At 45.3% G+C, this 26,531-nt stretch overlaps 2 protein-coding genes across 3 annotated transcripts in view; both read left to right on the top strand.

The window, feature by feature from the left end:
• Nucleotides 1-235: 235 nt before the first annotated feature.
• Nucleotides 236-3,772, top strand: LOC106581413 (dipeptidyl peptidase 1; the record flags this gene model as incomplete). Its single annotated transcript, XM_082966117.1, is given in 12 exon segments — nt 236-379; nt 1,257-1,420; nt 1,775-1,791; nt 1,794-1,889; nt 2,167-2,286; nt 2,758-2,833; nt 2,835-2,890; nt 2,981-3,213; nt 3,323-3,474; nt 3,476-3,511; nt 3,513-3,594; nt 3,746-3,772. Coding segments are annotated over 12 exon segments (1,203 nt in total), but the record flags the coding sequence as incomplete, so codon positions are not given.
• A 590-nt stretch (nt 3,773-4,362) lies between these two features.
• The window catches only part of rab38a (RAB38a, member RAS oncogene family), a 108,125-nt gene continuing 85,956 nt past the window's right edge, over nt 4,363-26,531 (top strand). Inside the window, exons 1-2 of one of the 2 annotated variants that reach the window (XM_082966756.1) lie at nt 4,363-4,691; nt 11,996-12,276. In XM_082966756.1, coding sequence (XP_082822882.1) covers nt 4,493-4,691; nt 11,996-12,276 — 480 coding nt within the window. In that variant the 5' untranslated portion in view covers nt 4,363-4,492. The remainder of the gene's footprint in view (nt 4,692-11,995; nt 12,277-26,531) is intronic. The other variant, XM_082966755.1, reaches the window with a different exon arrangement.

Genomic DNA, 26,531 nt, shown 5'->3' with positions numbered 1-26,531 from the left:
CGGTCCCTCGTCTATCTTGAAAATATAATATATCATCTTTGTCTCTGGAAGTAAACAGAACCAGCGAGTCACGTGGAAAACTGCAGCGGTCATATGACCGAAGTGAACACCACACAGACCAGTCCAGCAGGTGAAATATAGCATACCTTTTTCTACTTGGGGCTCTTGGGCACTCGCTAGTTATCGTAGACTGAAATGTCCTCGTAGCTCTGTAAACAGAAGCGTGGTGTAACGCGGTGTGTTCCTGCTCTGGGTGGCGGGCTCCCGGGCTGATACCCGGGCTGATACCCCGGCCTACTGCACCTATGAAGATCTGTTGGGATCCTGGGTGTTCCGGGTATCGAAGGGCGGGCAAGACAAGGGCATCAACTGCTCTCTGGTGGGTAAGAGATGGAGGGACACTCGCAGCGCGCTGCCTTGTTCCTAGAAATACGGACGAATTTAACATTTGTAATTCATCAATTTGCTATGTAACATGTAAACTTGACTCAGTATCCGGTAGACTGCGTCTTCAAGGTAGGTTTAAACTCTCGGTTATGCTGATGCAAGTGTTTCATTCAGGGCTACAGTTTAGCTTATACTGGTAACAATACTTCGATCTGTCGGTCTGGGACCTCTTTGGCAGACATGGAAATGCACTTGCCTTGTGCGCTAAGTTTCAGACTCATCAGATGCATGGCTGGTAACCTTTCTTGTAATTGTAGTGTTCAAGGTGTAAAAGCCAGCTTTCATCTCAATTACTACATTATTGATACATTCAGGCTTGTGATTCAAAGTTGCTTTCAGGGCTGTGTGACAGCCCATTTCATTCATGGTAATCTTTTGTTTTGCATTCAGTCTTTGTTTCTTTTTCACATGACTCCCTGTTATTGGTTCAGGAAAAGTGTTCTTTCTCCTACATGGTAGAGCTGACTTGCAGTCATCAATTCTGCTTCCTTATGGCAACTGTCCGGACTTGTCTTGGCACAGTGACATACTGTCCCGCTACATGCTTCCGTCTAAAGGCCCATTCTTTGTTTGTGGTTTTATGAGCGAGTACATGTCTGCTCACTCTTATTGAAAGCCTTTATCAGGGTAATGGACACATTTGTGTAAAACATTTGACTTGTTGCACTTTTACTTTTTAAAGATGAGGGTGGCAATTCTTTTTAAATCTTCAACTCGGGCCATAAAGATGCCATTCAATATCTTATGTGACGTCATCGGACTCCACACAAATGCATGCACACGCAGTGCCAGTTTCTCCTCTGTTCCAGTACCCTGAGAAGGGCTCCGAGGTGACCAGCTACTGTGACCAGACTCTGCCAGGCTGGGTCCATGATTCTCTGGGGAACAACTGGGCCTGCTTCACTGCCAAGAGGGTTGTCCCAGTATCTCCTCACTCTGTGCGCACACACCTCTACTCCCAAAATGACCTCCTGTGAGTATTCTCATGGCTTTTATAGATGTTTTGAGGCACTGTGACTAAGAATAATTATGGTGCCCAATAATCCCCTCTACATTTTCACATTGAAGTTCAATAGTTGGCTAGAAGGCAACTTTTCATCCATGGTCCCATTTTTACTGTTGCTCATATTGAAAAGCAAGCGATCTGCTTGGCCTTCATGCTTTCTATTTACATTGGCTGTGGCAATGCTCATGGTCCTACATTTGTTCATTTCCTCAAGCTGTGTAGATGTTTACCCCCCCCCCCCCACTCTCTCTTCTCCCCCAGGCTGCTCTAGTGGTCCTACAAACACAACCTGGACTTCATTAACTCCAATGTGACCCAGAGCTCCTGGAAAGCCACAGTGAACATGAGACCTACACTCTGCAGCAGCTAATGCACAGGGCTGGGGGACCAGCCTCACACATCCCCAGGTACAGTCACTCACTTGTCAAACTGACATGTTGACTCATAACTTTTGAATTCATGTGTCATTTTGGGGGAACTTCAGACTACAGCTCCAAGGAAGAAGCAGGGGTCAATGAGTCATTCAGCTGTGAAATGTGACTTCTGAGAGAATAGTCATGACTGAGTCTTAGGGTAGGGGCAGGAAGACTAGTGCACACTTCAGGAAGGTAGGGAATAGGATCACACCAGTAGGTATGAAACAGGACTTTACAACAGAGGTACTACCTAAAGGTGTCCAATAAACTCATTTTGGATTCATTGTAAAAAGTAAATCTATGGTGGCCCTGCCCCTGTGACAGCAATGCTAGTCAAGATGGCGGCTGGCCTCCCTGAGCGCTGGGACTGGAGAGACGTCAACGGAGTCAACTACCTCAGTCCTGTCCGCAACCAGGGTAACACACACCGGGTCAAATACCTACTCTTCTATCATGCCTCTTGGCACTGTCTCCTCTCCCAACCCCTGTATCATGTTCAGCCTATCTGCCTCTCTATAGAGCATGCAGTACCATTGTCACGCCTGTTTTTGTTTTCTGGTTAAACAATGTGGACTGCTAAATCAAAGGCCACATAGTCCTTCTGGATTATAGTGTCCAATGCTCCTGTCTCAGCCCTGCAGACAGTGTGCTCGTGTGTCTAGAGATCAAGCATAGTGAGTGGTTGGATAGCTGGCTGAGGGAGGGGGGGGCACACTGCAGGGCTGGGATTTAGGAGCGCTGTTGAAGGGTTAAGAGGCCTACTGCTGTGTGTGTGTGTGTGGTTGCTGCCTGGGGCTAAAATAGGTTGACTATGATTCACTGACTGCTTGACTGGGGGTCTGGTTTTTAGTGGTGACTATAGCAGAAGTTTTAGATTGGTTGTGACAGTGCAGGGTTTGTCTGGTAGCTGCTATTCTTTTTCCTCTACGGGAATGTTGGAAGCTCGTGTCAGGATCCAAACAACACCGAGACGCCATCTTCAGTCCACAGCAGGTTGTCTCCTGTTCCCAGTACTCACAAGGTAACACCTGCACACATACACGCTGCATAATTGTATTTTAATGATGTGAGTATTTCTCCTGTCTCTAACCCTCACTGCTCTCTCTCTCAGGTTGTGACGGTGGTTTCCCCTACCTCATTGGGAAGTACATCCAGGACTTTGGGGTCGTCTACGAGTCGTGTTATCCGTACGTTGGGAAGGATTCCCCTTGTGATGTTTCCAATGGCTGTCTCTGCCACTACGCCTCGGACTACCGCTACGTGGGAGGGTTCTACGGAGGCTGCAGTGAGTCTGCCATGATGCTGGCACTGGTCAAGCATGGACCCATAGGGGTGACCTTCGAGGTGAGACACACACGTTGGCTAGTTTGTATATTGGCTAGCTCTGAGTAATGACCAGTATGTTTGTCAAGTCAATATGGCCAGGTGTGTTCCTCACACTCTTTTCCTCCAGGCGTATCCTGAATTCATGCACAATAAGGAGGGTATCTACCACCACACGGGCCTCCATGACCCCTACAACCTGTTTGAGCTGACCAACCATGTGGTGCTGCTGGTGGGCTACGGCCACTGTCACATGACTGGTCAGAAGAACAGCTGGGGGACAGAGGGGGGGCTTCTTCAGGATCCGACGGGGATCTGACGTGTGCCATCGAGAGCATCGCCGTGGCAGCCAAGCCCATCCCCAAACTGGGGAGGGGGGGGGGGGGGGGGGGGTTGTCAAATGTTAGTTTTCCCAATTGGAGGCTAGCCTGGTACTTTGGCCTCGAGTCTGAAATGGTTTCTGTTTTTGTGTAGCTGATAGAAGCTCAATCAAATGGCTGGAACATTGATATAAATAATCAGTAACTGTGAAGCTTTTCAACTTGCTCACTAGACTCGGATTCTTGCCAACCTGCTTTAATCCCCAATGTAACTGGAATTTGTAGTTAGAGTTTTGTAGTTCGGTGTTTGATAGGAGGGCAGAGGACCTCAGCTCTTTCTGTTATCACAGGGGAGATTAACTTGCCCTGTCATCTCCATATGTCCTCTCTGCTATGTCACTGGATTGTCATCTGTCCTCTCATGTGACATAAGTCTCCTGGGAACCTTCAGAAGGGATTGCTGTCACATCAGTGTAGAAAGGGATACAATGTCAGTGCCTTGCTTTCTCTCCTTTCAGAAGTGGTTGTGTTTCATTAGATATGTCCTGTAGTTTTCCAATAAGATCACATGATGTACAGGTTTTCTCTGTTTTGGAATAAAGTTGATTTAATTTATTTATTTAAAAATTATTATTTTTTTACAGTTAGTGGTGTAGTCTTTTTCTGACTTGGGAATAGGGTTTCCGTTGTATGCACATAACTCTATGGCTAGAACAATGCAGGTCTTGCAAATCCTTTTTCTGAAGTTGCACAACTAACTTCAGTCTTCAGATGGGATAGCCCAGCCCCACCCGCTCACGTCTCTGACCTCGCGCTGAGCCCGGAGAGTCACAAGGTTCTGATGTTCACTTCTCTTCCCCACTTCTCTGGGCGTTCCTTCCGGATCGCTAGAGCGCACCGCTCCTCATTCTCACGCCTTATCTTCTCCCCCTCTCCCCTCACTGCGTATTAATGCTCTACCGTAGCGCTCCGTGGTCGCCATGCAGAACAACTACAAGGAGCACCTCTATAAGATTCTGGTAATAGGGGACCTGGGGGTGGGGAAGACTAGCATCATCAAGCGTTATGTTCACCAGAACTTCAGCCCCAACTACCGGGCCACGATAGGAGTGGACTTCGCCCTGAAGGTGCTTAACTGGGACCAAGAGACTGTTCGGCTACAGTTATGGGACATAGCAGGTAGGAGACTCATTACGCGTGACTCTAATGAAATGGGAACACGGCAGGCCCGTTTTGGTGTTATGCTATTTGGCCACTTGAAGTTCCAGGGTAAGACACGGGGAGGGAACTGTAGTGGTCTCAGGTCGGTGGTTCCGTTCACTACATACTAGTTTCTTTGGAGTGGTCATTTAGACTATCAAAAGGATTGGACTTGTATACTGACGGCCACGTACAGTATCAGACATGCGTATTATCGATGTTTCATAGGCCAACGATTCTGTTGGTGTGTATACGTTGGGAACCGTGGGCAGTTAAGGCCTATACACATACGGTGTTCATCGAACCTCGAGTGAGTGTCGGTTATTGGAGAAATTCCTCTGATGCACCCTGGACTGCTGCGCGCACTCTCCATCTCCAGTCCCATGCGCTCTGGCCTGTACAGTCATGTGTCTAGCACTCGTGAGGGAGATTTGGGTTCAGAATGGGCTTATTGTGATTAAGAACCGACAGGATTCTTCTGGGATCGGAAATGCCGTCTGCACCTTCTGCGGTGCAGCCTATTGTATTCAGAATAGCTTAATGCGTTGCTTCATTTAGGTACATTAAGAGGGATATTGTGTACTGTTTTCTCATGTCCTTTATTTAAATGGTTGTATTCCTTAATGAGACGTTATTGCAACGTCCCAGTCTTAAGTGTGGCTTTATATGGCCTCTGCTAAGATTCTCAACCTTTATGTTACAGGGGTTTTGACTGTTTAACCTGCCACTATATGATCAGACCATTCAAAGCTTTGGAATGAAACAGGTCTAGCAGCATTCTGTGCACCAACCAAAAAGTTGAGCCAGGAGAACTCATGTTGAAGTGGTCAACTTAAATTGAAAATAGGAGTGTGTCATGTGGATGGTTGCTCAGCTGATACTGTCAGTTGGTAGTCAGCTGATGTTAACTCAGACTGGAGTTTCTGCCTGGCCTGAACTAGCCTTGCTCCATTAATCATTCCCTGGTAGAATGTTACACCTAGGCCTGATCCCAGATGTACCTGTAGTCTAACCCTATGCACTTGTGGAGATCTGAGAGTATTTTACAGGTGGAAGATTCAGCATATTGCTTTTACAAATCAAATTCAATCAAACATGCGTGGGGCATAGGCTCTAGGCAGTGGTGGAAAAATTACCCATTTGTCTTGAGTAATAGTAAAGATGCTTTAATAGACAATGACTCAAGTGAATGTAACCCAGTAAAATACTACTTGAGAAAGTATTTGGTTTTTAAACATACTTTAAAATATATAAGTAGTCATTTCAAATTCCTTATATTAAGCAAACCAACGGTATGATGTTAAAAAAATGCAGATAGCCAGAGGCACACTTCAAACACAAATAATTGACAAACTAATAATTTGTGTTTAGTGAGTCTGCCAGATCGAAAGCGGTAGGGATGACCATGGATGTTCTCTTGATAAGCGTGAATTGGACCATTTTCCTGTCCTGCTAAGCATTCAAAATGTAACGATATCTCTTGCATGTCAGAGAAAATGTATGGAGTAAAAAGTAGATTATTTTCTTAAGGAATGTACGAAAGAAAAAAGTTGTCAAAAACATAAATAGTACAGTAATGTACAGACACCCCAAAAAACGACATTGTGAAAGTCAGAATTCACATTTCAGGACGTAACGTTCAAACATATCTTAACTTGATTGCTGACAGTCCCAAAATGTTTTGCATGTTAGCAATGGACTAATGAAACAAATAACGTAATATCGTTTTTGGGTGGAGTTTTCCTTTAAGTAGTACTTTAAAGTATTTTTGATGAAGTACTTTACACCACTGGGTCTAGGGGGGCCATTTGGGATTGGGCCCTATCAAAGACTATGGCCGTGAACAAACTGGTCAACAGCTTTGATAATGACTATAGAAGTCAGTGATAACGTCTGAACACACTGGTAAACAGCTTTGATAAGGACTATAGAAGTCAGTGATGGAAGAGGGATTCAGAGTAAAACATTCCACGTGTACTTATTACCCTGCTGTTAGCAGAGGAATTTACACACACTATGACCTCTCTCTTTCTCTCTCTCTCTGGTGGTCCCCCCTCTCCCTCACTCACTCCCCTTTTCTCTCCCTCTATCTCTATAATAATAGTTGTCTGTGTGAAATTCCTCATCAGACTCCTTTGTAATGTGAGTTATGCTGTCTTTGGAAAAACCATTACTACAGGTGCCCCGCATATTGACTCTGTACCGGTACCCCCTGTATATAGCCTCCACATTGACTCTGTACCGGTACCCTCTGTATATAGCCTCCACATTGACTCTGTACCGGTACACTCTGTATATAGCCTCCACATTGACTCTGTACCGGTACCCTCTGTATGTAGCCTCCGTATTGACTCTTTACCGGTACCCCCTGTATATAGCCTCCACATTGACTCTGTACCGGTACCCCCTGTATGTAGCCTCCGTATTGACTCTTTACCGGTACCCCCTGTATATAGCCTCCACATTGACTCTGTACCGGTACCCCCTGTATGTAGCCTCCGTATTGACTCTTTACCGGTACCCCCTGTATATAGCCTCCACATTGACTCTGTACCGGTACCCCCTGTATGTAGCCTCCGTATTGACTCTGTACCGGTACCCCCTGTATATAGCCTCCACATTGACTCTTTACCGGTACCCCCTGTATGTAGCCTCCATATTGACTCTTTACCGGTACCCCCTGTATATAGCCTCCACATTGACTCTGTACCGGTACCCCCTGTATATAGCCTCCACATTGACTCTGTACCGGTACCCCCTGTATATAGCCTCCACATTGACTCTGTACCAGTACCCTCTGTATATAGCCTCCACATTGACTCTGTACCGGTACCCCCTGTATATAGCCTCCACATTGACTCTGTACCGGTACCCCCTGTATATAGCCTCCACATTGACTCTGTACCAGTACCCTCTGTATATAGCCTCCACATTGACTCTGTACCGGTACCCCCTGTATATAGCCTCCATATTGACTCTGTACCAGTACCCCCTGTATATAGCCTCCACATTGACTCTGTACCGGTACCCTCTGTATATAGCCTCCACATTGACTCTGTACCGGTACCCCCTGTATGTAGCCTCCACATTGACTCTGTACCGGTACCCCCTGTATGTAGCCTCCACATTGACTCTGTACCGGTACCCCCTGTATGTAGCCTCCGTATTGACTCTTTACCGGTACCCCCTGTATATAGCCTCCACATTGACTCTGTACCGGTACCCCCTGTATATAGCCTCCACATTGACTCTGTACCGGTACCCCCTGTATATAGCCTCCACATTGACTCTGTACCGGTACCCCCTGTATATAGCCTCCACATTGACTCTGTACCGGTACCCCCTGTATATAGCCTCCACATTGACTCTGTACCGGTACCCCCTGTATATAGCCTCCACATTGACTCTGTACCGGTACCCCCTGTATGTAGCCTCCATATTGACTCTTTACCGGTACCCCCTGTATGTAGCCTCCATATTGACTCTGTACCGGTACCCCCTGTATATAGCCTCCACATTGACTCTGTACCGGTACCCCCTGTATGTAGCCTCCGTATTGACTCTTTACCGGTACCCCCTGTATATAGCCTCCACATTGACTCTGTACCGGTACCCTCTGTATATAGCCTCCACATTGACTCTGTACCGGTAGACCCTGTATATAGCCTCCACATTGACTCTGTACTGGTAGACCCTGTATATACAGTGAGGGAAAAAGTATTTGATCCCCTGCTGATTTTGTATGTTTTCCCACTGACAAAGAAATGATCAGTCTATAATTTTAATGGTAGGTTTATTTGAACAGTGAGAGACAGAATAACAATAAAAAAATCCAGAAAAAAGCATGTCAAAAATGTTATAAATTGATTTGCATTTTAATGAGGGAAATAAGTATTTGACCCCTCTGCAAAACATGACTTCATCTTCAAATAATATTTTTGCAGGAATCTCCTGCAAAAAGAGAGATGATTGACAGCATAGAGGCCAACGTGGAGAGTGCTGAGGTCCACATAGATCGAGGGAAGGAACAGCTCCAGAGAGCCGCCTACTACCAGCAAAAGTCCCGTAAGAAGATGTGCATTCTGGCTATGGTCATGTCCATAGTACTGACCATACTAGGCATCATCATCTGGCAGGCCACCAAATGAGAAGAGAGACAACCCTCCTCTCTTTCACATCTTGGTGGCAAAACCCTTGTTGGCAATCACAGAGGTCAGATGTTTCTTGTAGTTGGCCACCAGGTTTGCACACATCTCAGGAGTGATTTTGTCCCAACTCCTCTTTGCAGATCTTCTCCAAGTCATTAAGATTTCGAGGCTGACATTTGGCAACTCGAACATTTAGCTCCCTCCACAGATTTTCTATGGGATTAAGGTCTGGAGACTGGCTAGGCCACTCCAGGACCTTAATGTGCTTCTTCTTGAGCCACTCCTTTGTTGCCTTGGTCGTGTGTTTTGGGTCATTGTCATGCTGGAATACCCATCCACGATCCATTTTCGATGCCCTGGCTGAGGGAAGGAGGTTCTCACCCAAGATTCGACGGTACATGGCCCCGTCCATCGTCCTTTTGATGCGGTGAAGTTGTCCTGTCCCCTTAGCAGAAAAACACCCCCAAAGCATAATGTTTCCACCTCCATGTTTGACGGTGGAGATGGTGTTCTTGGGGTCATAGGCAGCATTCCTCCTCCTCCAAACACGGCGAGTTGAGTTGATGCCGAAGAGCTCCATTTTGGTCTCATCTGACCACAACACTTTCACCCAGTTGTCCTCTGAATCATTCAGATGTTCATTAGCAAACTTCAGACGGGCATGTATATGTGCTTTCTTGAGCAGGGGGACCTTGTGTGCGTTGCAGGATTTCAGTCCTTCACGGCGTAGTGTGTTACCAATTGTTTTCTTGGTGACTAAGGTCCCAGCTGCCTTGAGATCATTGACAAGATCCTCCCATGTAGTTCTGGGCTGATTCCTCACCATTCTCGTGATCATTGCAACTCCACGAGGTGAGATCTTGCATGGAGCCCCAGGCCGAGGGAGATTGACAGTTCTTTTGTGTTTCTTCCATTTGCGAATAATCGCACCAACTGTTGTCACCTTCTCACCAAGCTGCATGGCGATGGTCTTGTAGCCCATTCCAGCCTTGTGTAGGTCTACAATCTTGTCCCTGACATCCTTGGAGAGCTCTTTGGTCTTGGCCATGGTGGAGAGTTTGGAATCTGATTGATTGATTGCTTCTGTGGACAGGTGTCTTTTATACAGGTAACAAACTGAGATTAGGAGCACTCCCTTTATTAAGAGTGTGCTCCTAATCTCAGCTCGTTACCTGTATAAAAGACACCTGGGAGCCAGAAATCTTTCTGATTGAGAGGGGGTCAAATACTTATTTCCCTCATTAAAATGCAAATCAATTTATAACATTTTTGACATGCGTTTTTCTGGATTTTCTGGTTGTTATTCTGTCTCTCACTGCTCAAATAAACCTAGCCTTCCCTGTAGCTCAGTTTGTAGAGCATGGTGTTTGCAACGCCAGGGTTGTGGGTTTGATTCCCACGGGGGGCCAGCACAGAATTTTTTTTATGAAATTGTATGAAATGTATGCATTCACTACTGTAAGTCGCTCTGGTTAAGAGCGTCTGCTAAATGACTAAAATGTAAATGTAAAATGTACCATTAAGCTTATAGACTGATCATTTCTTTGTCAGTGGGCAAACGTACAAAATCAGCAGGGGATCAAATACTTTTTTCCCTCACTGTAGCCTCCACATTGACTCTGTACCGGTAGAACCTGTATATAGCCTCCACATTGACTCTGTACTGGTAGACCGTGTATATAGCCTCCACATTGACTCTGTACTGGTAGAACCTGTATATAGCCTCCACATTGACTGTACTGGTAGAACCTGTATATAGCCTCCACATTGACTCTGTACTGGTAGAACCTGTATATAGCATCCACATTGACTCTGTACTGGTAGAACCTGTATATAGCCTCCACATTGACTCTGTACTGGTAGACCCTGTATATAGCCTCCACATTGACTCTGTACTGGTAGAACCTGTATATAGCCTCCACATTGACTCTGTACTTGCTAAACCCTGTATATAGCCTCCACATTGACTCTGTACTGGTAGACCCTGTATATAGCCTCCACATTGACTCTGTACTGGTAGAACCTGTATATAGCCTCCACATTGACTCTGTACTGGTAGACCCTGTATATAGCCTCCACATTGACTCTGTACTGGTAGAACCTGTATATAGCCTCCACATTGACTTTGTACTTGTAAACCCTGTATATAGCCTCCACATTGACTCTGTACTGGTAGACCCTGTATATAGCATCCACATTGACTCTGTACTTGTAGACCCTGTATATAGCCCCGCTACTGTTATTTTACTGTTGATCTTGAATTATTCATGACTTTTATTTCTTATTTTTTGTAAGTATTTTTCTTAACTGCATTGTTGGTTAAGGGCTTGTAATTAAGCATTGCACCTGTTGTATTCGGTGCATGTGACAAATAACATTTGATTTGATCTGTGTGTGGCGTGAGATGTACCCTGTCTGTCCACCTTGTCGTATTTTACCGGGAATGGTTTAGGAATGTGACCCTCCACGACTGTGACCAGGACTGTGTAGTGGACTCTTTGCCCTGAGGCTATAGGTAACTTTCATCTCAGTGGTGTTACCAGGGCTTGTGATATGGTATTAGGGTCAGGGGTGGTGTGGCAACTAGACACACATGTTCTATCACAAGGCCATGGTGTAGCGTCTACTACTACTGTCATTACTAACCAACAACACTGTGTCAGGTCAGGAGCGCTTTGGGAACATGACGAGGGTCTACTACTACTGTCATTACTAACCAACAACACTGTGTCAGGTCAGGAGCGCTTTGGGAACATGACGAGGGTCTACTACTACTGTCATTACTAACCAACAACACTGTGTCAGGTCAGGAGCGCTTTGGGAACATGACGAGGGTCTACTACTACTGTCATTACTAACCAACAACACTGTGTCAGGTCAGGAGCGCTTTGGGAACATGACGAGGGTCTACTACTACTGTCATTACTAACCAACAACACTGTGTCAGGTCAGGAGCGCTTTGGGAACATGACGAGGGTCTACTACTACTGTCATTACTAACCAACAACACTGTGTCAGGTCAGGAGCGCTTTGGGAACATGACGAGGGTCTACTACTACTGTCATTACTAACCAACAACACTGTGTGTGTGTGTGTGTGTGTGTGTGTGTGTGTGTGTGTGTGTGTGTGTGTCAGGTCAGGAGCGTTTTGGGAACATGACGAGGGTCTACTACCGTGAAGCCATGGGGGCGTTCATCGTTTTTGACATGACGCGGCCTTCCTCCTTCGAAGCCGTCACCAAGTGGAAGGAGGACCTGGACTCTAAACTCACACTGGCCAATGGGAAAAATGTGGCCGCTGTGCTACTGGCTAATAAGTGCGACCAGGGGCGGGACGTGCTGACCAACAACAGGATCCAGATGGAGAAGTTCTGTCTGGAGAATGGCTTTGTGGGATGGTACGAGACATCTGCCAAGGTGAGAACACGCATCCGCACACACACGCAATCACACACACAAAGTAGTTTCATGAAAACTTCTTATCACACCTACACACACTCACCTTCTACAGCTGTGGAATTTCACAGATGAACGAAAAGTGAGCACAGTCTGTTAGATCAAAGTCAAAACACAGACAGACACACTCGCTCAGACACACTCGCTCAGACACGCTCGCTCACACACACACACTCACACACACACACTCACACACACACACATAACTCGCCTATCCTGACAACCCGTGTGCCAGTGGAGCTCAAAATTCTGAGAGTCAGAAGAAGGTGAAAGGTCGTTACCGTGGTTTACCAGATTTATGAGCTGCCTTTCATGCTGAAAAGTTGTACCTGTCCAGACGTTAGTTCAACATATACTTTCACCTATCCAGTGGGATTGATGAATGGGAGATGGAGAGGCCATTAGTAAGGGGACTACTCCTAGGAATGGAATGTAGTCTTCAGTCTCTAAACTCAAAAACAAGAGAGTGATTTAGACAGTGATGTAGAGAGTGGTGAAGAGTTGTGTTGAGTGGTGTAGTGAAGAGTTGTGTTGAGAGGGATGTAGAGAGTGATACAGAAAGATGTAGAGAATGGTGTAGAGTAAAGAAGATAGTGTGGTGTAGTGAATAGAGTGGTGTAGTGAGAGTGGTGTAGAGAGTAGAGAGTTGTTTAGAGAGAGTGGTGTAGTGAATAGAGAGTGGTGTAGAGAGTTGTTTAGAGAGAGTGGTGTAGAGAATAGAGAGTGGTGTAGATAGTTGTTTAGAGAGAGTGGTGTAGAGAATAGTGAGTGGTGTAGATAGTTGTTTAGAGAGTGGTGTAGAGAGTTGTTTAGAGAGAGTGGTGTAGAGAATAGAGAGTGGTGTAGATAGTTGTTTAGAGAGAGTGGTGTAGTGTATAGAGAGTGGTGTATATAGTTGTAGTGAGAGTGGTGTAGTGAATAGAGTGGTGTAAAGTAGAGAGTGGTGTAGAGTGTCGTAAATAGTAGAGTGGTGTAGAGAATAGAGAGTGGTGTAGATAGTTGTTTAGAGAGAGAGGTGTAGAGAATAGAGAGTGGTGTAGAGAATTGTTTAGAGAGAGTGGTGTAGTGAATAGAGAGTGGTATAGAGAGTGGTGTAGAGAGTTGTTTAGAGAGAGTGGTGTAGAGAGTAGAGAGTTGTTTAGAGAGAGTGGTGTAGTGAATAGAGAGTGGTGTAGAGAGTTGTTTAGAGAGAGTGGTGTAGTGAATAGAGAGTGGTGTAGAGTTGTTTAGAGAGAGTGGTGTAGAGAATAGAGAGTGGTGTAGAGAATAGAGTGGTGTAGAGAATAGAGAGTGGTGTAGTGAATAGAGATTGGTATAGAGAGTGGTGGAGAGAGTGGTGTAGAGAGTAGAGAGTTGTTTAGAGAGAGTGGTGTAGTGAATAGAGAGTGGTGTAGAGAGTTGTTTAGAGAGAGTGGTGTAGTGAATAGAGAGTGGTGTAGAGTTGTTTAGAGAGAGTGGTGTAGAGAATAGAGAGTGGTGTAGAGAATAGAGAGTGGTGTAGAGAATAGAGAGTGGTGTAGTGAATAGAGAGTGGTATAGAGAGTGGTGTAGAGAGTTGTTTAGAGAGAGTGGTGTAGAGAGTAGAGAGTTGTTTAGAGAGAGTGGTGTAGTGAATAGAGAGTGGTGTAGAGAGTTGTTTAGAGAGAGTGGTGTAGTGAATAGAGAGTGGTGTAGAGTTGTTTAGAGAGAGTGGTGTAGAGAATAGAGAGTGGTGTAGAGAATAGAGAGTGGTGTTGAGAATAGAGTGGTGTAGGGAGTGGAGTAGAGAATAGAGAGTGGAGTAGAGAATAGAGTGTGGTGTAGACAGTGGTGTAGAGAGTGGTGTAGAGAATAGAGAGTGGCGTAGAGAATAGAGTGGCGTAGAGAATAGAGTGGCGTAGAGAATAGAGTGGCGTAGAGAATAGAGTGGCATAGAGAGTGGCGTAGAGAATAGAGAGTGGCGTAGAGAATAGAGAGTGGCGTAGAATAGAGAGTGGCGTAGAATAGAGAGTGGCGTAGAGAATAGAGAGTGGCATAGAGGATAGAGAGTGGCGTAGAGGATAGAGAGTGGCGTAGAGGATAGAGAGTGGCGTAGAGGATAGAGAGTGGCGTAGAGGATAGAGAGTGGCGTAGAGGATAGAGAGTGGCGTAGAGAATAGAGAGTGGCGTAGAGAGGTGTGGAGAAGAAGATAAAGAGTGGCGTAGAGAATAGAGAGTGGTGTAGAGAGTGGTGTAGAGAATAGACAGTGGTGTAGAGAATAGAGAGTGGTGAAGCGGATAAAGAGTGGTGTAGAGAGTGGTGTAGGGAGTGGAGTAGAGAATAGAGAGTGGCGTCGACAGTAGAGAGTGGCGTCGACAGTAGAGAGTGGCGTCGACAGTAGAGAGTGGCGTAGAGAATAGAGAGTGGCGTAGAGAATAGAGAGTGGCGTAGAGAATAGAGAGTGGTGTAGAGAATAGAGAGTGGTGTAGAATAGAGAGTGGTGTAGAGAATAGAGAGTGGTGTAGAGAGTGGTGTAGAGAATAAAGAGTGGCGTAGAGAATAGAGAGTGGTGTAGAGAATAGAGAGTGGTGTAGAGAATAGAGAGTGGTGTAGAGAATAGAGAGTGGTGTAGAATAGAGAGTGGTGTAGAGAATAGAGAGTGGTGTAGAATAAAGAGTGGTGTAGAGAATAAAGAGTGGCGTAGAGAATAGAGAGTGGTGTAGAGAATAGAGAGTGGCGTAGAGAATAGAGAGTGGCGTAGAGAATAGAGAGTGGTGTAGAATAGAGAGTGGTGTAGAGAATAGAGTGGTGAAGAGGATAAAGAGTGGCGTAGAGAATAGAGTGGCGTAGAGAATAGAGTGGCGTAGAGAATAGAGTGGCGTAGAGAATAGAGTGGCGTAGAGAATAGAGTGGCGTAGAGAATAGAGTGGCATAGAGAGTGGCGTAGAGAATAGAGAGTGGCGTAGAGAATAGAGAGTGGCGTAGAGGATAGAGAGTGGCGTAGAGGATAGAGAGTGGCATAGAGGATAGAGAGTGGCGTAGAGGATAGAGAGTGGCGTAGAGGATAGAGAGTGGCGTAGAGAGGTGTGGAGAAGAAGATAAAGAGTGGCGTAGAGAATAGAGAGTGGTGTAGAGAGTGGTGTAGAGAATAGAGAGTGGTGTAGAGAATAGAGAGTGGTGTAGAATAAAGAGTGGTGTAGAGAATAAAGAGTGGCGTAGAGAATAGAGAGTGGTGTAGAGAATAGAGAGTGGCGTAGAGAATAGAGAGTGGCGTAGAGAATAGAGAGTGGTGTAGAATAGAGAGTGGTGTAGAGAATAGAGTGGTGAAGAGGATAAAGAGTGGCGTAGAGAATAGAGTGGCGTAGAGAATAGAGTGGCGTAGAGAATAGAGTGGCGTAGAGAATAGAGTGGCGTAGAGAATAGAGTGGCATAGAGAGTGGCGTAGAGAATAGAGAGTGGTGTAGATAGTTGTTTAGAGAGAGTGGTGTAGTGTATAGAGAGTGGTGTATATAGTTGTAGTGAGAGTGGTGTAGTGAATAGAGTGGTGTAAAGTAGAGAGTGGTGTAGAGTGTCGTAAATAGTAGAGTGGTGTAGAGAATAGAGAGTGGTGTAGATAGTTGTTTAGAGAGAGAGGTGTAGAGAATAGAGAGTGGTGTAGAGAATTGTTTAGAGAGAGTGGTGTAGTGAATAGAGAGTGGTATAGAGAGTGGTGTAGAGAGTTGTTTAGAGAGAGTGGTGTAGAGAGTAGAGAGTTGTTTAGAGAGAGTGGTGTAGTGAATAGAGAGTGGTGTAGAGAGTTGTTTAGAGAGAGTGGTGTAGTGAATAGAGAGTGGTGTAGAGTTGTTTAGAGAGAGTGGTGTAGAGAATAGAGAGTGGTGTAGAGAATAGAGTGGTGTAGAGAATAGAGAGTGGTGTAGTGAATAGAGATTGGTATAGAGAGTGGTGGAGAGAGTGGTGTAGAGAGTAGAGAGTTGTTTAGAGAGAGTGGTGTAGTGAATAGAGAGTGGTGTAGAGAGTTGTTTAGAGAGAGTGGTGTAGTGAATAGAGAGTGGTGTAGAGTTGTTTAGAGAGAGTGGTGTAGAGAATAGAGAGTGGTGTAGAGAATAGAGAGTGGTGTAGAGAATAGAGAGTGGTGTAGTGAATAGAGAGTGGTATAGAGAGTGGTGTAGAGAGTTGTTTAGAGAGAGTGGTGTAGAGAGTAGAGAGTTGTTTAGAGAGAGTGGTGTAGTGAATAGAGAGTGGTGTAGAGAGTTGTTTAGAGAGAGTGGTGTAGTGAATAGAGAGTGGTGTAGAGTTGTTTAGAGAGAGTGGTGTAGAGAATAGAGAGTGGTGTAGAGAATAGAGAGTGGTGTTGAGAATAGAGTGGTGTAGGGAGTGGAGTAGAGAATAGAGAGTGGAGTAGAGAATAGAGTGTGGTGTAGACAGTGGTGTAGAGAGTGGTGTAGAGAATAGAGAGTGGCGTAGAGAATAGAGTGGCGTAGAGAATAGAGTGGCGTAGAGAATAGAGTGGCGTAGAGAATAGAGTGGCATAGAGAGTGGCGTAGAGAATAGAGAGTGGCGTAGAGAATAGAGAGTGGCGTAGAATAGAGAGTGGCGTAGAATAGAGAGTGGCGTAGAGAATAGAGAGTGGCATAGAGGATAGAGAGTGGCGTAGAGGATAGAGAGTGGCGTAGAGGATAGAGAGTGGCGTAGAGGATAGAGAGTGGCGTAGAGGATAGAGAGTGGCGTAGAGGATAGAGAGTGGCGTAGAGAATAGAGAGTGGCGTAGAGAGGTGTGGAGAAGAAGATAAAGAGTGGCGTAGAGAATAGAGAGTGGTGTAGAGAGTGGTGTAGAGAATAGACAGTGGTGTAGAGAATAGAGAGTGGTGAAGCGGATAAAGAGTGGTGTAGAGAGTGGTGTAGGGAGTGGAGTAGAGAATAGAGAGTGGCGTCGACAGTAGAGAGTGGCGTCGACAGTAGAGAGTGGCGTCGACAGTAGAGAGTGGCGTAGAGAATAGAGAGTGGCGTAGAGAATAGAGAGTGGCGTAGAGAATAGAGAGTGGTGTAGAGAATAGAGAGTGGTGTAGAATAGAGAGTGGTGTAGAGAATAGAGAGTGGTGTAGAGAGTGGTGTAGAGAATAAAGAGTGGCGTAGAGAATAGAGAGTGGTGTAGAGAATAGAGAGTGGTGTAGAGAATAGAGAGTGGTGTAGAGAATAGAGAGTGGTGTAGAATAGAGAGTGGTGTAGAGAATAGAGAGTGGTGTAGAATAAAGAGTGGTGTAGAGAATAAAGAGTGGCGTAGAGAATAGAGAGTGGTGTAGAGAATAGAGAGTGGCGTAGAGAATAGAGAGTGGCGTAGAGAATAGAGAGTGGTGTAGAATAGAGAGTGGTGTAGAGAATAGAGTGGTGAAGAGGATAAAGAGTGGCGTAGAGAATAGAGTGGCGTAGAGAATAGAGTGGCGTAGAGAATAGAGTGGCGTAGAGAATAGAGTGGCGTAGAGAATAGAGTGGCGTAGAGAATAGAGTGGCATAGAGAGTGGCGTAGAGAATAGAGAGTGGCGTAGAGAATAGAGAGTGGCGTAGAGGATAGAGAGTGGCGTAGAGGATAGAGAGTGGCATAGAGGATAGAGAGTGGCGTAGAGGATAGAGAGTGGCGTAGAGGATAGAGAGTGGCGTAGAGAGGTGTGGAGAAGAAGATAAAGAGTGGCGTAGAGAATAGAGAGTGGTGTAGAGAGTGGTGTAGAGAATAGAGAGTGGTGTAGAGAATAGAGAGTGGTGTAGAATAAAGAGTGGTGTAGAGAATAAAGAGTGGCGTAGAGAATAGAGAGTGGTGTAGAGAATAGAGAGTGGCGTAGAGAATAGAGAGTGGCGTAGAGAATAGAGAGTGGTGTAGAATAGAGAGTGGTGTAGAGAATAGAGTGGTGAAGAGGATAAAGAGTGGCGTAGAGAATAGAGTGGCGTAGAGAATAGAGTGGCGTAGAGAATAGAGTGGCGTAGAGAATAGAGTGGCATAGAGAGTGGCGTAGAGAATAGAGAGTGGCGTAGAGAATAGAGAGTGGCGTAGAGGATAGAGAGTGGCGTAGAGGATAGAGAGTGGCATAGAGGATAGAGAGTGGCGTAGAGGATAGAGAGTGGCGTAGAGGATAGAGAGTGGCGTAGAGAGGTGTGGAGAAGAAGATAAAGAGTGGCGTAGAGAATAGAGAGTGGTGTAGAGAGTGGTGTAGAGAATAGACAGTGGTGTAGAGAATAGAGAGTGGTGAAGCGGATAAAGAGTGGTGTAGAGAATAGAGAGTGGTGTAGAGAATAGAGAGTGGTGTAGAGAATAGAGAGTGGTGTAGAGAATAGAGAGTGGTGTAGAATAGAGAGTGGTGTAGAGAATAGAGAGTGGTGTAGAATAAAGAGTGGTGTAGAGAATAAAGAGTGGCGTAGAGAATAGAGAGTGGCGTAGAGAATAGAGAGTGGTGTAGAGAATAGAGAGTGGCGTAGAGAATAGAGAGTGGCGTAGAGAATAGAGAGTGGCGTAGAGAATAGAGTGGTGAAGAGGATAAAGAGTGGCGTAGAGAATAGAGTGGTGTAGAGAATAGAGTGGTGAAGAGGATAAAGAGTGGCATAGAGAATAGAGTGGTGTAGAGAATAGAGATATTATAGAGTGGTGTAGAGAATAGAGAGTGGTGTAGAGAATAGAGTGGTGTAGAGAATAGAGAGTGGTGTAGAGAGTGGTGTAGAGAATAGAGAGTGGCGTAGAATAAAGAGTGGTGTAGATAATAGAGAGTGGTGTAGAGAATAGAGAGTGGTGTAGAGAATAGAGAGTGGTGTAGAGAATAGAGAGTGGTGTAGAGAATAGAGTGGTGTAGAGAATAGAGAGTGGTGTAGAGAATAGAGAGTGGCGTAGAGAATAGAGAGTGGCGTAGAGAATAGAGAGTGGCGTAGAGAATAGAGAGTGGCGTAGAGAATAGAGAGTGGCGTAGAGAATAAAGAGTGGCGTAGAGAGTGGTGTAGAGAATAGAGAGTGGTGTAGAGAGTGGTGTAGAATAGAGAGTGGTGTAGAATAGAGAGTGGTGTAGAGAATCGAGAGTGGTGTAGAGGATAAAGAGTGGCGTAGAGAATAGAGAGTGGCGTAGAGAATAGAGAGTGGCGTAGAGAATAGAGAGTGGCGTAGAGAGTGGTGTAGAATAGAGAGTGGTGTAGAGAATAGAGAGTGGTGTAGAGAGTGGTGTAGAATAGAGAGTGGTGTAGAATAGAGAGTGGTGTAGAGAATAGAGTGGTGTAGAGAATAGAGTGGTGTAGAGGATAGAGAGTGGCGAAGAATAGAGAGTGGCGTAGAGAATAGAGAGTGGCGTAGAGAGTGGTGTAGAATAGAGAGTGGTGTATAGAATAGAGAGTGGTGTAGTGAGTGGTGTAGAATAGAGAGTGGTGTAGAATAGAGAGTGGTGTAGAATAGAGAGTGGCGTAGAGAATAGAGTGGTGAAGAGGATAAAGAGTGGCGTAGTGAATAGAGTGGTGAAGAGGATAAAGAGTGGCGTAGAGAATAGAGAGTGGTGTAGAGAGTGGTGTAGAGAATAGAGAGTGGTGTAGATAGTTGTTTAGAGAGAGAGGTGTAGAGAATAGAGAGTGGTGTAGAGAATAGAGAGTTGCGTAGATAGTTGTTTAGAGAGAGGGGTGTAGAGAATAGAGAGTGGTTTAGACAGTTGTTTAGAGAGTGGTGTAGTGAATAGAGAGTGGTATAGAGAGTGGTGTAGAGAGTTGTTTAGAGAGAGTGGTGTAGAGAGTAGAGAGTTGTTTAGAGAGAGTGGTGTAGTGAATAGAGAGTGGTGTAGAGTTGTTTAGAGAGAGTGGTGTAGAGAATAGAGAGTGGTGTAGAGAATAGAGAGTGGTGTAGAGAATAGAGAGTGGTGTAGGGAGTGGAGTAGAGAATAGAGAGTGGAGTAGAGAATAGAGTGTGGTGTAGACAGTGGTGTAGAGAGTGGCGTAGAGAATAGAGAGTGGCGTAGAGAATAGAGTGGCGTAGAGAATAGAGTGGCGTAGAGAATAGAGAGTGGCGTAGAGAGGTGTGGAGAAGAAGATAAAGAGTGGTGTAGAGAGTGGTGTAGGGAGTGGAGTAGAGAATAGAGAGTGGCGTCGACAGTAGAGTGGCGTAGAGAATAGAGAGTGGTGTAGAGAATAGAGAGTGGCGTAGAGAGTGGTGTAGAATAAAGAGTGGCGTAGAGAATAGAGAGTGGCGTAGAGAATAGAGAGTGGCGTATAATAAAGAGTGGTGTAGAGAATAGAGAGTGGTGTAGAGAATAGAGAGTGGTGTAGAGAGTGGTGTAGAGAATAGAGAGTGGTGTAGAGAATAGAGAGTGGTGTAGAGAATAGAGAGTGGCGTAGAGAATAGAGAGTGGCGTAGAGAATAGAGAGTGGCGTAGAGAATAGAGAGTGGCGTAGAGAATAGAGAGTGGCGTAGAGAATAGAGTGGCGTAGAGAATAGAGAGTGGCGTAGAGAATAGAGAGAGATATTATAGAGTGGTGTAGAGAATAGAGTGGTGTAGAGAATAGAGAGTGGTGTAGAGAGTGGTGTAGAGAATAGAGAGTGGTAGAGAATAGAGAGTGGTGTAGAGAATCGAGAGTGGCGTAGAGGATAAAGAGTGGCGTAGAGAATAGAGAGTGGCGTAGAGAATAGAGAGTGGCGTAGAGAATAGAGAGTGGCGTAGAGAATAGAGAGTGGTGTAGAGAGTGGTGTAGAATAGAGAGTGGCGTAGAGAATAGAGAGTGGTGTAGAATAGAGAGTGGTGTAGAATAGAGAGTGGTGTAGAATAGAGAGTGGTGTAGAGAATAGAGAGTGGTGTAGAGAATAGACAGTGGCGTAGAGAATAGAGAGTGGTGTAGAGAATAGAGAGTGGTGAAGCGGATAAAGAGTGGTGTAGAGAGTGGTGTAGGGAGTGGAGTAGAGAATAGAGAGTGGCGTCGACAGTAGAGTGGCGTAGAGAATAGAGAGTGGTGTAGAGAATAGAGAGTGGCGTAGAGAGTGGTGTAGAATAAAGAGTGGCGTAGAGAATAGAGAGTGGCGTAGAGAATAGAGAGTGGCGTAGAATAAAGAGTGGTGTAGAGAATAGAGAGTGGTGTAGAGAATAGAGAGTGGTGTAGAGAGTGGTGTAGAGAATAGAGAGTGGTGTAGAGAATAGAGAGTGGTGTAGAGAATAGAGAGTGGCGTAGAGAATAGAGAGTGGCGTAGAGAATAGAGAGTGGCGTAGAGAATAGAGAGTGGCGTAGAGAATAGAGTGGCGTAGAGAATAGAGAGTGGCGTAGAGAATAGAGAGAGATATTATAGAGTGGTGTAGAGAATAGAGTGGTGTAGAGAATAGAGAGTGGTGTAGAGAGTGGTGTAGAGAATAGAGAGTGGTGTAGAGAATAGAGAGTGGTGTAGAGAGTGGTGTAGAGAATAGAGAGTGGTGTAGAGAATAGAGAGTGGTGTAGAGAATAGAGAGTGGTGTAGAGAGTGGTGTAGAGAATAGAGAGTGGTGTAGAGAATAGAGAGTGGTGTAGAGAATAGAGAGTGGCGTAGAGAATAGAGAGTGGCGTAGAGAATAGAGAGTGGCGTAGAGAATAGAGAGTGGCGTAGAGAATAGAGAGTGGCGTAGAGAATAGAGAGTGGCGTAGAGAATAGAGAGTGGCGTAGAGAATAGAGAGTGGTGTAGAGAATAAAGAGTGGCGTAGAGAGTGGTGTAGAGAATAGAGAGTGGTGTAGAGAGTGGTGTAGAATAGAGAGTGGTGTAGAATAGAGAGTGGTGTAGAGAATCGAGAGTGGCGTAGAGGATAAAGAGTGGCGTAGAGAATAGAGAGTGGCGTAGAGAATAGAGAGTGGCGTAGAGAATAGAGAGTGGCGTAGAGAATAGAGAGTGGTGTAGAGAGTGGTGTAGAATAGAGAGTGGCGTAGAGAATAGAGAGTGGTGTAGAATAGAGTGTGGTGTAGAATAGAGAGTGGTGTAGAATAGAGAGTGGTGTAGAATAGAGTGGTGAAGAGGATAAAGAGTGGCGTAGAATAGAGAGTGGCGTAGAGAATAGAGAGTGGTGTAGAGAATGGAGAGTGGTGTAGAGAATAGAGAGTGGCGTAGAGAATAGAGAGTGGCGTAGAGAATAGAGAGTGGTGTAGAGAATAGAGTGGTGAAGAGGATAAAGAGTGGTGTAGAGAATAGAGTGGTGAAGAGGATAAAGAGTGGCGTAGAGAATAGAGAGTGGTGTAGAGAGTGGTGTAGAGAATAGAGAGTGGTGTAGATAGTTGTTTAGAGAGAGAGGTGTAGAGAATAGAGAGTGGTGTAGAGAATAGAGAGTGGCGTAGATAGTTGTTTAGAGAGAGTGGTGTAGAGAATAGAGAGTGGCGTAGAGAATAGAGAGTGGCGTAGAGAATAGAGAGTGGCGTAGAGAATAGAGAGTGGCGTAGAGAATAGAGTGGCGTAGAGAATAGAGAGTGGCGTAGAGAATAGAGAGAGATATTATAGAGTGGTGTAGAGAATAGAGTGGTGTAGAGAATAGAGAGTGGTGTAGAGAGTGGTGTAGAGAATAGAGAGTGGTGTAGAGAATAGAGAGTGGTGTAGAGAGTGGTGTAGAGAATAGAGAGTGGTGTAGAGAATAGAGAGTGGTGTAGAGAATAGAGAGTGGTGTAGAGAGTGGTGTAGAGAATAGAGAGTGGTGTAGAGAATAGAGAGTGGTGTAGAGAATAGAGAGTGGCGTAGAGAATAGAGAGTGGCGTAGAGAATAGAGAGTGGCGTAGAGAATAGAGAGTGGCGTAGAGAATAGAGAGTGGCGTAGAGAATAGAGAGTGGCGTAGAGAATAGAGAGTGGTGTAGAGAATAAAGAGTGGCGTAGAGAGTGGTGTAGAGAATAGAGAGTGGTGTAGAGAGTGGTGTAGAATAGAGAGTGGTGTAGAATAGAGAGTGGTGTAGAGAATCGAGAGTGGCGTAGAGGATAAAGAGTGGCGTAGAGAATAGAGAGTGGCGTAGAGAATAGAGAGTGGCGTAGAGAATAGAGAGTGGCGTAGAGAATAGAGAGTGGCGTAGAGAATAGAGAGTGGTGTAGAGAGTGGTGTAGAATAGAGAGTGGCGTAGAGAATAGAGAGTGGTGTAGAATAGAGAGTGGTGTAGAATAGAGAGTGGTGTAGAATAGAGAGTGGTGTAGAGAATAGAGTGGTGAAGAGGATAAAGAGTGGCGTAGAATAGAGAGTGGCGTAGAGAATAGAGAGTGGTGTAGAGAATGGAGAGTGGCGTAGAGAATAGAGAGTGGCGTAGAGAATAGAGAGTGGCGTAGAGAATAGAGAGTGGTGTAGAGAATAGAGTGGTGAAGAGGATAAAGAGTGGTGTAGAGAATAGAGTGGTGAAGAGGATAAAGAGTGGCGTAGAGAATAGAGAGTGGTGTAGAGAGTGGTGTAGAGAATAGAGAGTGGTGTAGATAGTTGTTTAGAGAGAGAGGTGTAGAGAATAGAGAGTGGTGTAGAGAATAGAGAGTGGCGTAGATAGTTGTTTAGAGAGAGGGGTGTAGAGAATAGAGAGTGGTGTAGAGAATAGAGAGTGGTGTAGAGAGTTGTTTAGAGAGAGTGGTGTAGAGAGTAGAGAGTTGTTTAGAGAGAGTGGTGTAGTGAATAGAGAGTGGTGTAGAGTTGTTTAGAGAGAGTGGTGTAGAGAATAGAGAGTGGTGTAGAGAATAGAGAGTGGTGTAGAGAATAGAGAGTGGTGTAGAGAATAGAGAGTGGTGTAGGGAGTGGAGTAGAGAATAGAGAGTGGAGTAGAGAATAGAGTGTGGTGTAGACAGTGGTGTAGACAGTGGTGTAGAGAGTGGCGTAGAGAATAGAGTGGCGTAGAGAATAGAGTGGCGTAGAGAATAGAGAGTGGCGTAGAGAATAGAGAGTGGCGTAGAGAATAGAGAGTGGCGTAGAGAATAGAGAGTGGCGTAGAGGATAGAGAGTGGCGTAGAGGATAGAGAGTGGCGTAGAGAATAGAGAGTGCCGTAGAGAATAGAGTGGCGTAGAGAATAGAGAGTGGCGTAGAGAATAGAGAGTGGCGTAGAGAATAGAGAGTGGCGTAGAGGATAGAGAGTGGCGTAGAGGATAGAGAGTGGCGTAGAGGATAGAGAGTGGCGTAGAGGATAGAGAGTGGCGTAGAGGATAGAGAGTGGCGTAGAGAGGTGTGGAGAAGAAGATAAAGAGTGGCGTAGAGAATAGAGAGTGGTGTAGAGAGTGGTGTAGAGAATAGACAGTGGTGTAGAGAATAGAGAGTGGTGAAGCGGATAAAGAGTGGTGTAGAGAATAGAGAGTGGTGTAGAGAATAGAGAGTGGTGTAGAGAATAGAGAGTGGTGTAGAGAATAGAGAGTGGTGTAGAGAATAGAGAGTGGTGTAGAATAGAGAGTGGTGTAGAGAATAGAGAGTGGTGTAGAATAAAGAGTGGTGTAGAGAATAAAGAGTGGCGTAGAGAATAGAGAGTGGCGTAGAGAATAGAGAGTGGTGTAGAGAATAGAGAGTGGCGTAGAGAATAGAGAGTGGCGTAGAGAATAGAGAGTGGCGTAGAGAATAGAGTGGTGAAGAGGATAAAGAGTGGCGTAGAGAATAGAGTGGTGTAGAGAATAGAGTGGTGAAGAGGATAAAGAGTGGCATAGAGAATAGAGTGGTGTAGAGAATAGAGATATTATAGAGTGGTGTAGAGAATAGAGAGTGGTGTAGAGAATAGAGTGGTGTAGAGAATAGAGAGTGGTGTAGAGAGTGGTGTAGAGAATAGAGAGTGGCGTAGAATAAAGAGTGGTGTAGATAATAGAGAGTGGTGTAGAGAATAGAGAGTGGTGTAGAGAATAGAGAGTGGTGTAGAGAATAGAGAGTGGTGTAGAGAATAGAGTGGTGTAGAGAATAGAGAGTGGTGTAGAGAATAGAGAGTGGCGTAGAGAATAGAGAGTGGCGTAGAGAATAGAGAGTGGCGTAGAGAATAGAGAGTGGCGTAGAGAATAGAGAGTGGCGTAGAGAATAAAGAGTGGCGTAGAGAGTGGTGTAGAGAATAGAGAGTGGTGTAGAGAGTGGTGTAGAATAGAGAGTGGTGTAGAATAGAGAGTGGTGTAGAGAATCGAGAGTGGTGTAGAGGATAAAGAGTGGCGTAGAGAATAGAGAGTGGCGTAGAGAATAGAGAGTGGCGTAGAGAATAGAGAGTGGCGTAGAGAGTGGTGTAGAATAGAGAGTGGTGTAGAGAATAGAGAGTGGTGTAGAGAGTGGTGTAGAATAGAGAGTGGTGTAGAATAGAGAGTGGTGTAGAGAATAGAGTGGTGTAGAGAATAGAGTGGTGTAGAGGATAGAGAGTGGCGTAGAATAGAGAGTGGCGTAGAGAATAGAGAGTGGCGTAGAGAGTGGTGTAGAATAGAGAGTGGTGTAGAGAATAGAGAGTGGTGTAGAGAGTGGTGTAGAATAGAGAGTGGTGTAGAATAGAGAGTGGTGTAGAATAGAGAGTGGCGTAGAGAATAGAGTGGTGAAGAGGATAAAGAGTGGCGTAGTGAATAGAGTGGTGAAGAGGATAAAGAGTGGCGTAGAGAATAGAGAGTGGTGTAGAGAGTGGTGTAGAGAATAGAGAGTGGTGTAGATAGTTGTTTAGAGAGAGAGGTGTAGAGAATAGAGAGTGGTGTAGAGAATAGAGAGTTGCGTAGATAGTTGTTTAGAGAGAGGGGTGTAGAGAATAGAGAGTGGTTTAGACAGTTGTTTAGAGAGTGGTGTAGTGAATAGAGAGTGGTATAGAGAGTGGTGTAGAGAGTTGTTTAGAGAGAGTGGTGTAGAGAGTAGAGAGTTGTTTAGAGAGAGTGGTGTAGTGAATAGAGAGTGGTGTAGAGTTGTTTAGAGAGAGTGGTGTAGAGAATAGAGAGTGGTGTAGAGAATAGAGAGTGGTGTAGAGAATAGAGAGTGGTGTAGAGAATAGAGAGTGGTGTAGGGAGTGGAGTAGAGAATAGAGAGTGGAGTAGAGAATAGAGTGTGGTGTAGACAGTGGTGTAGAGAGTGGCGTAGAGAATAGAGAGTGGCGTAGAGAATAGAGTGGCGTAGAGAATAGAGTGGCGTAGAGAATAGAGAGTGGCGTAGAGAGGTGTGGAGAAGAAGATAAAGAGTGGTGTAGAGAGTGGTGTAGGGAGTGGAGTAGAGAATAGAGAGTGGCGTCGACAGTAGAGTGGCGTAGAGAATAGAGAGTGGTGTAGAGAATAGAGAGTGGCGTAGAGAGTGGTGTAGAATAAAGAGTGGCGTAGAGAATAGAGAGTGGCGTAGAGAATAGAGAGTGGCGTAGAATAAAG

This window comes from Salmo salar, chromosome 20 (genome assembly GCF_965601325.2).
Source record: "Salmo salar chromosome 20, fSalSal1, whole genome shotgun sequence".
Taxonomy (NCBI): Eukaryota; Metazoa; Chordata; class Actinopteri; order Salmoniformes; family Salmonidae; genus Salmo; species Salmo salar.
This window is presented reverse-complemented; position numbering and strand designations above follow the sequence as displayed.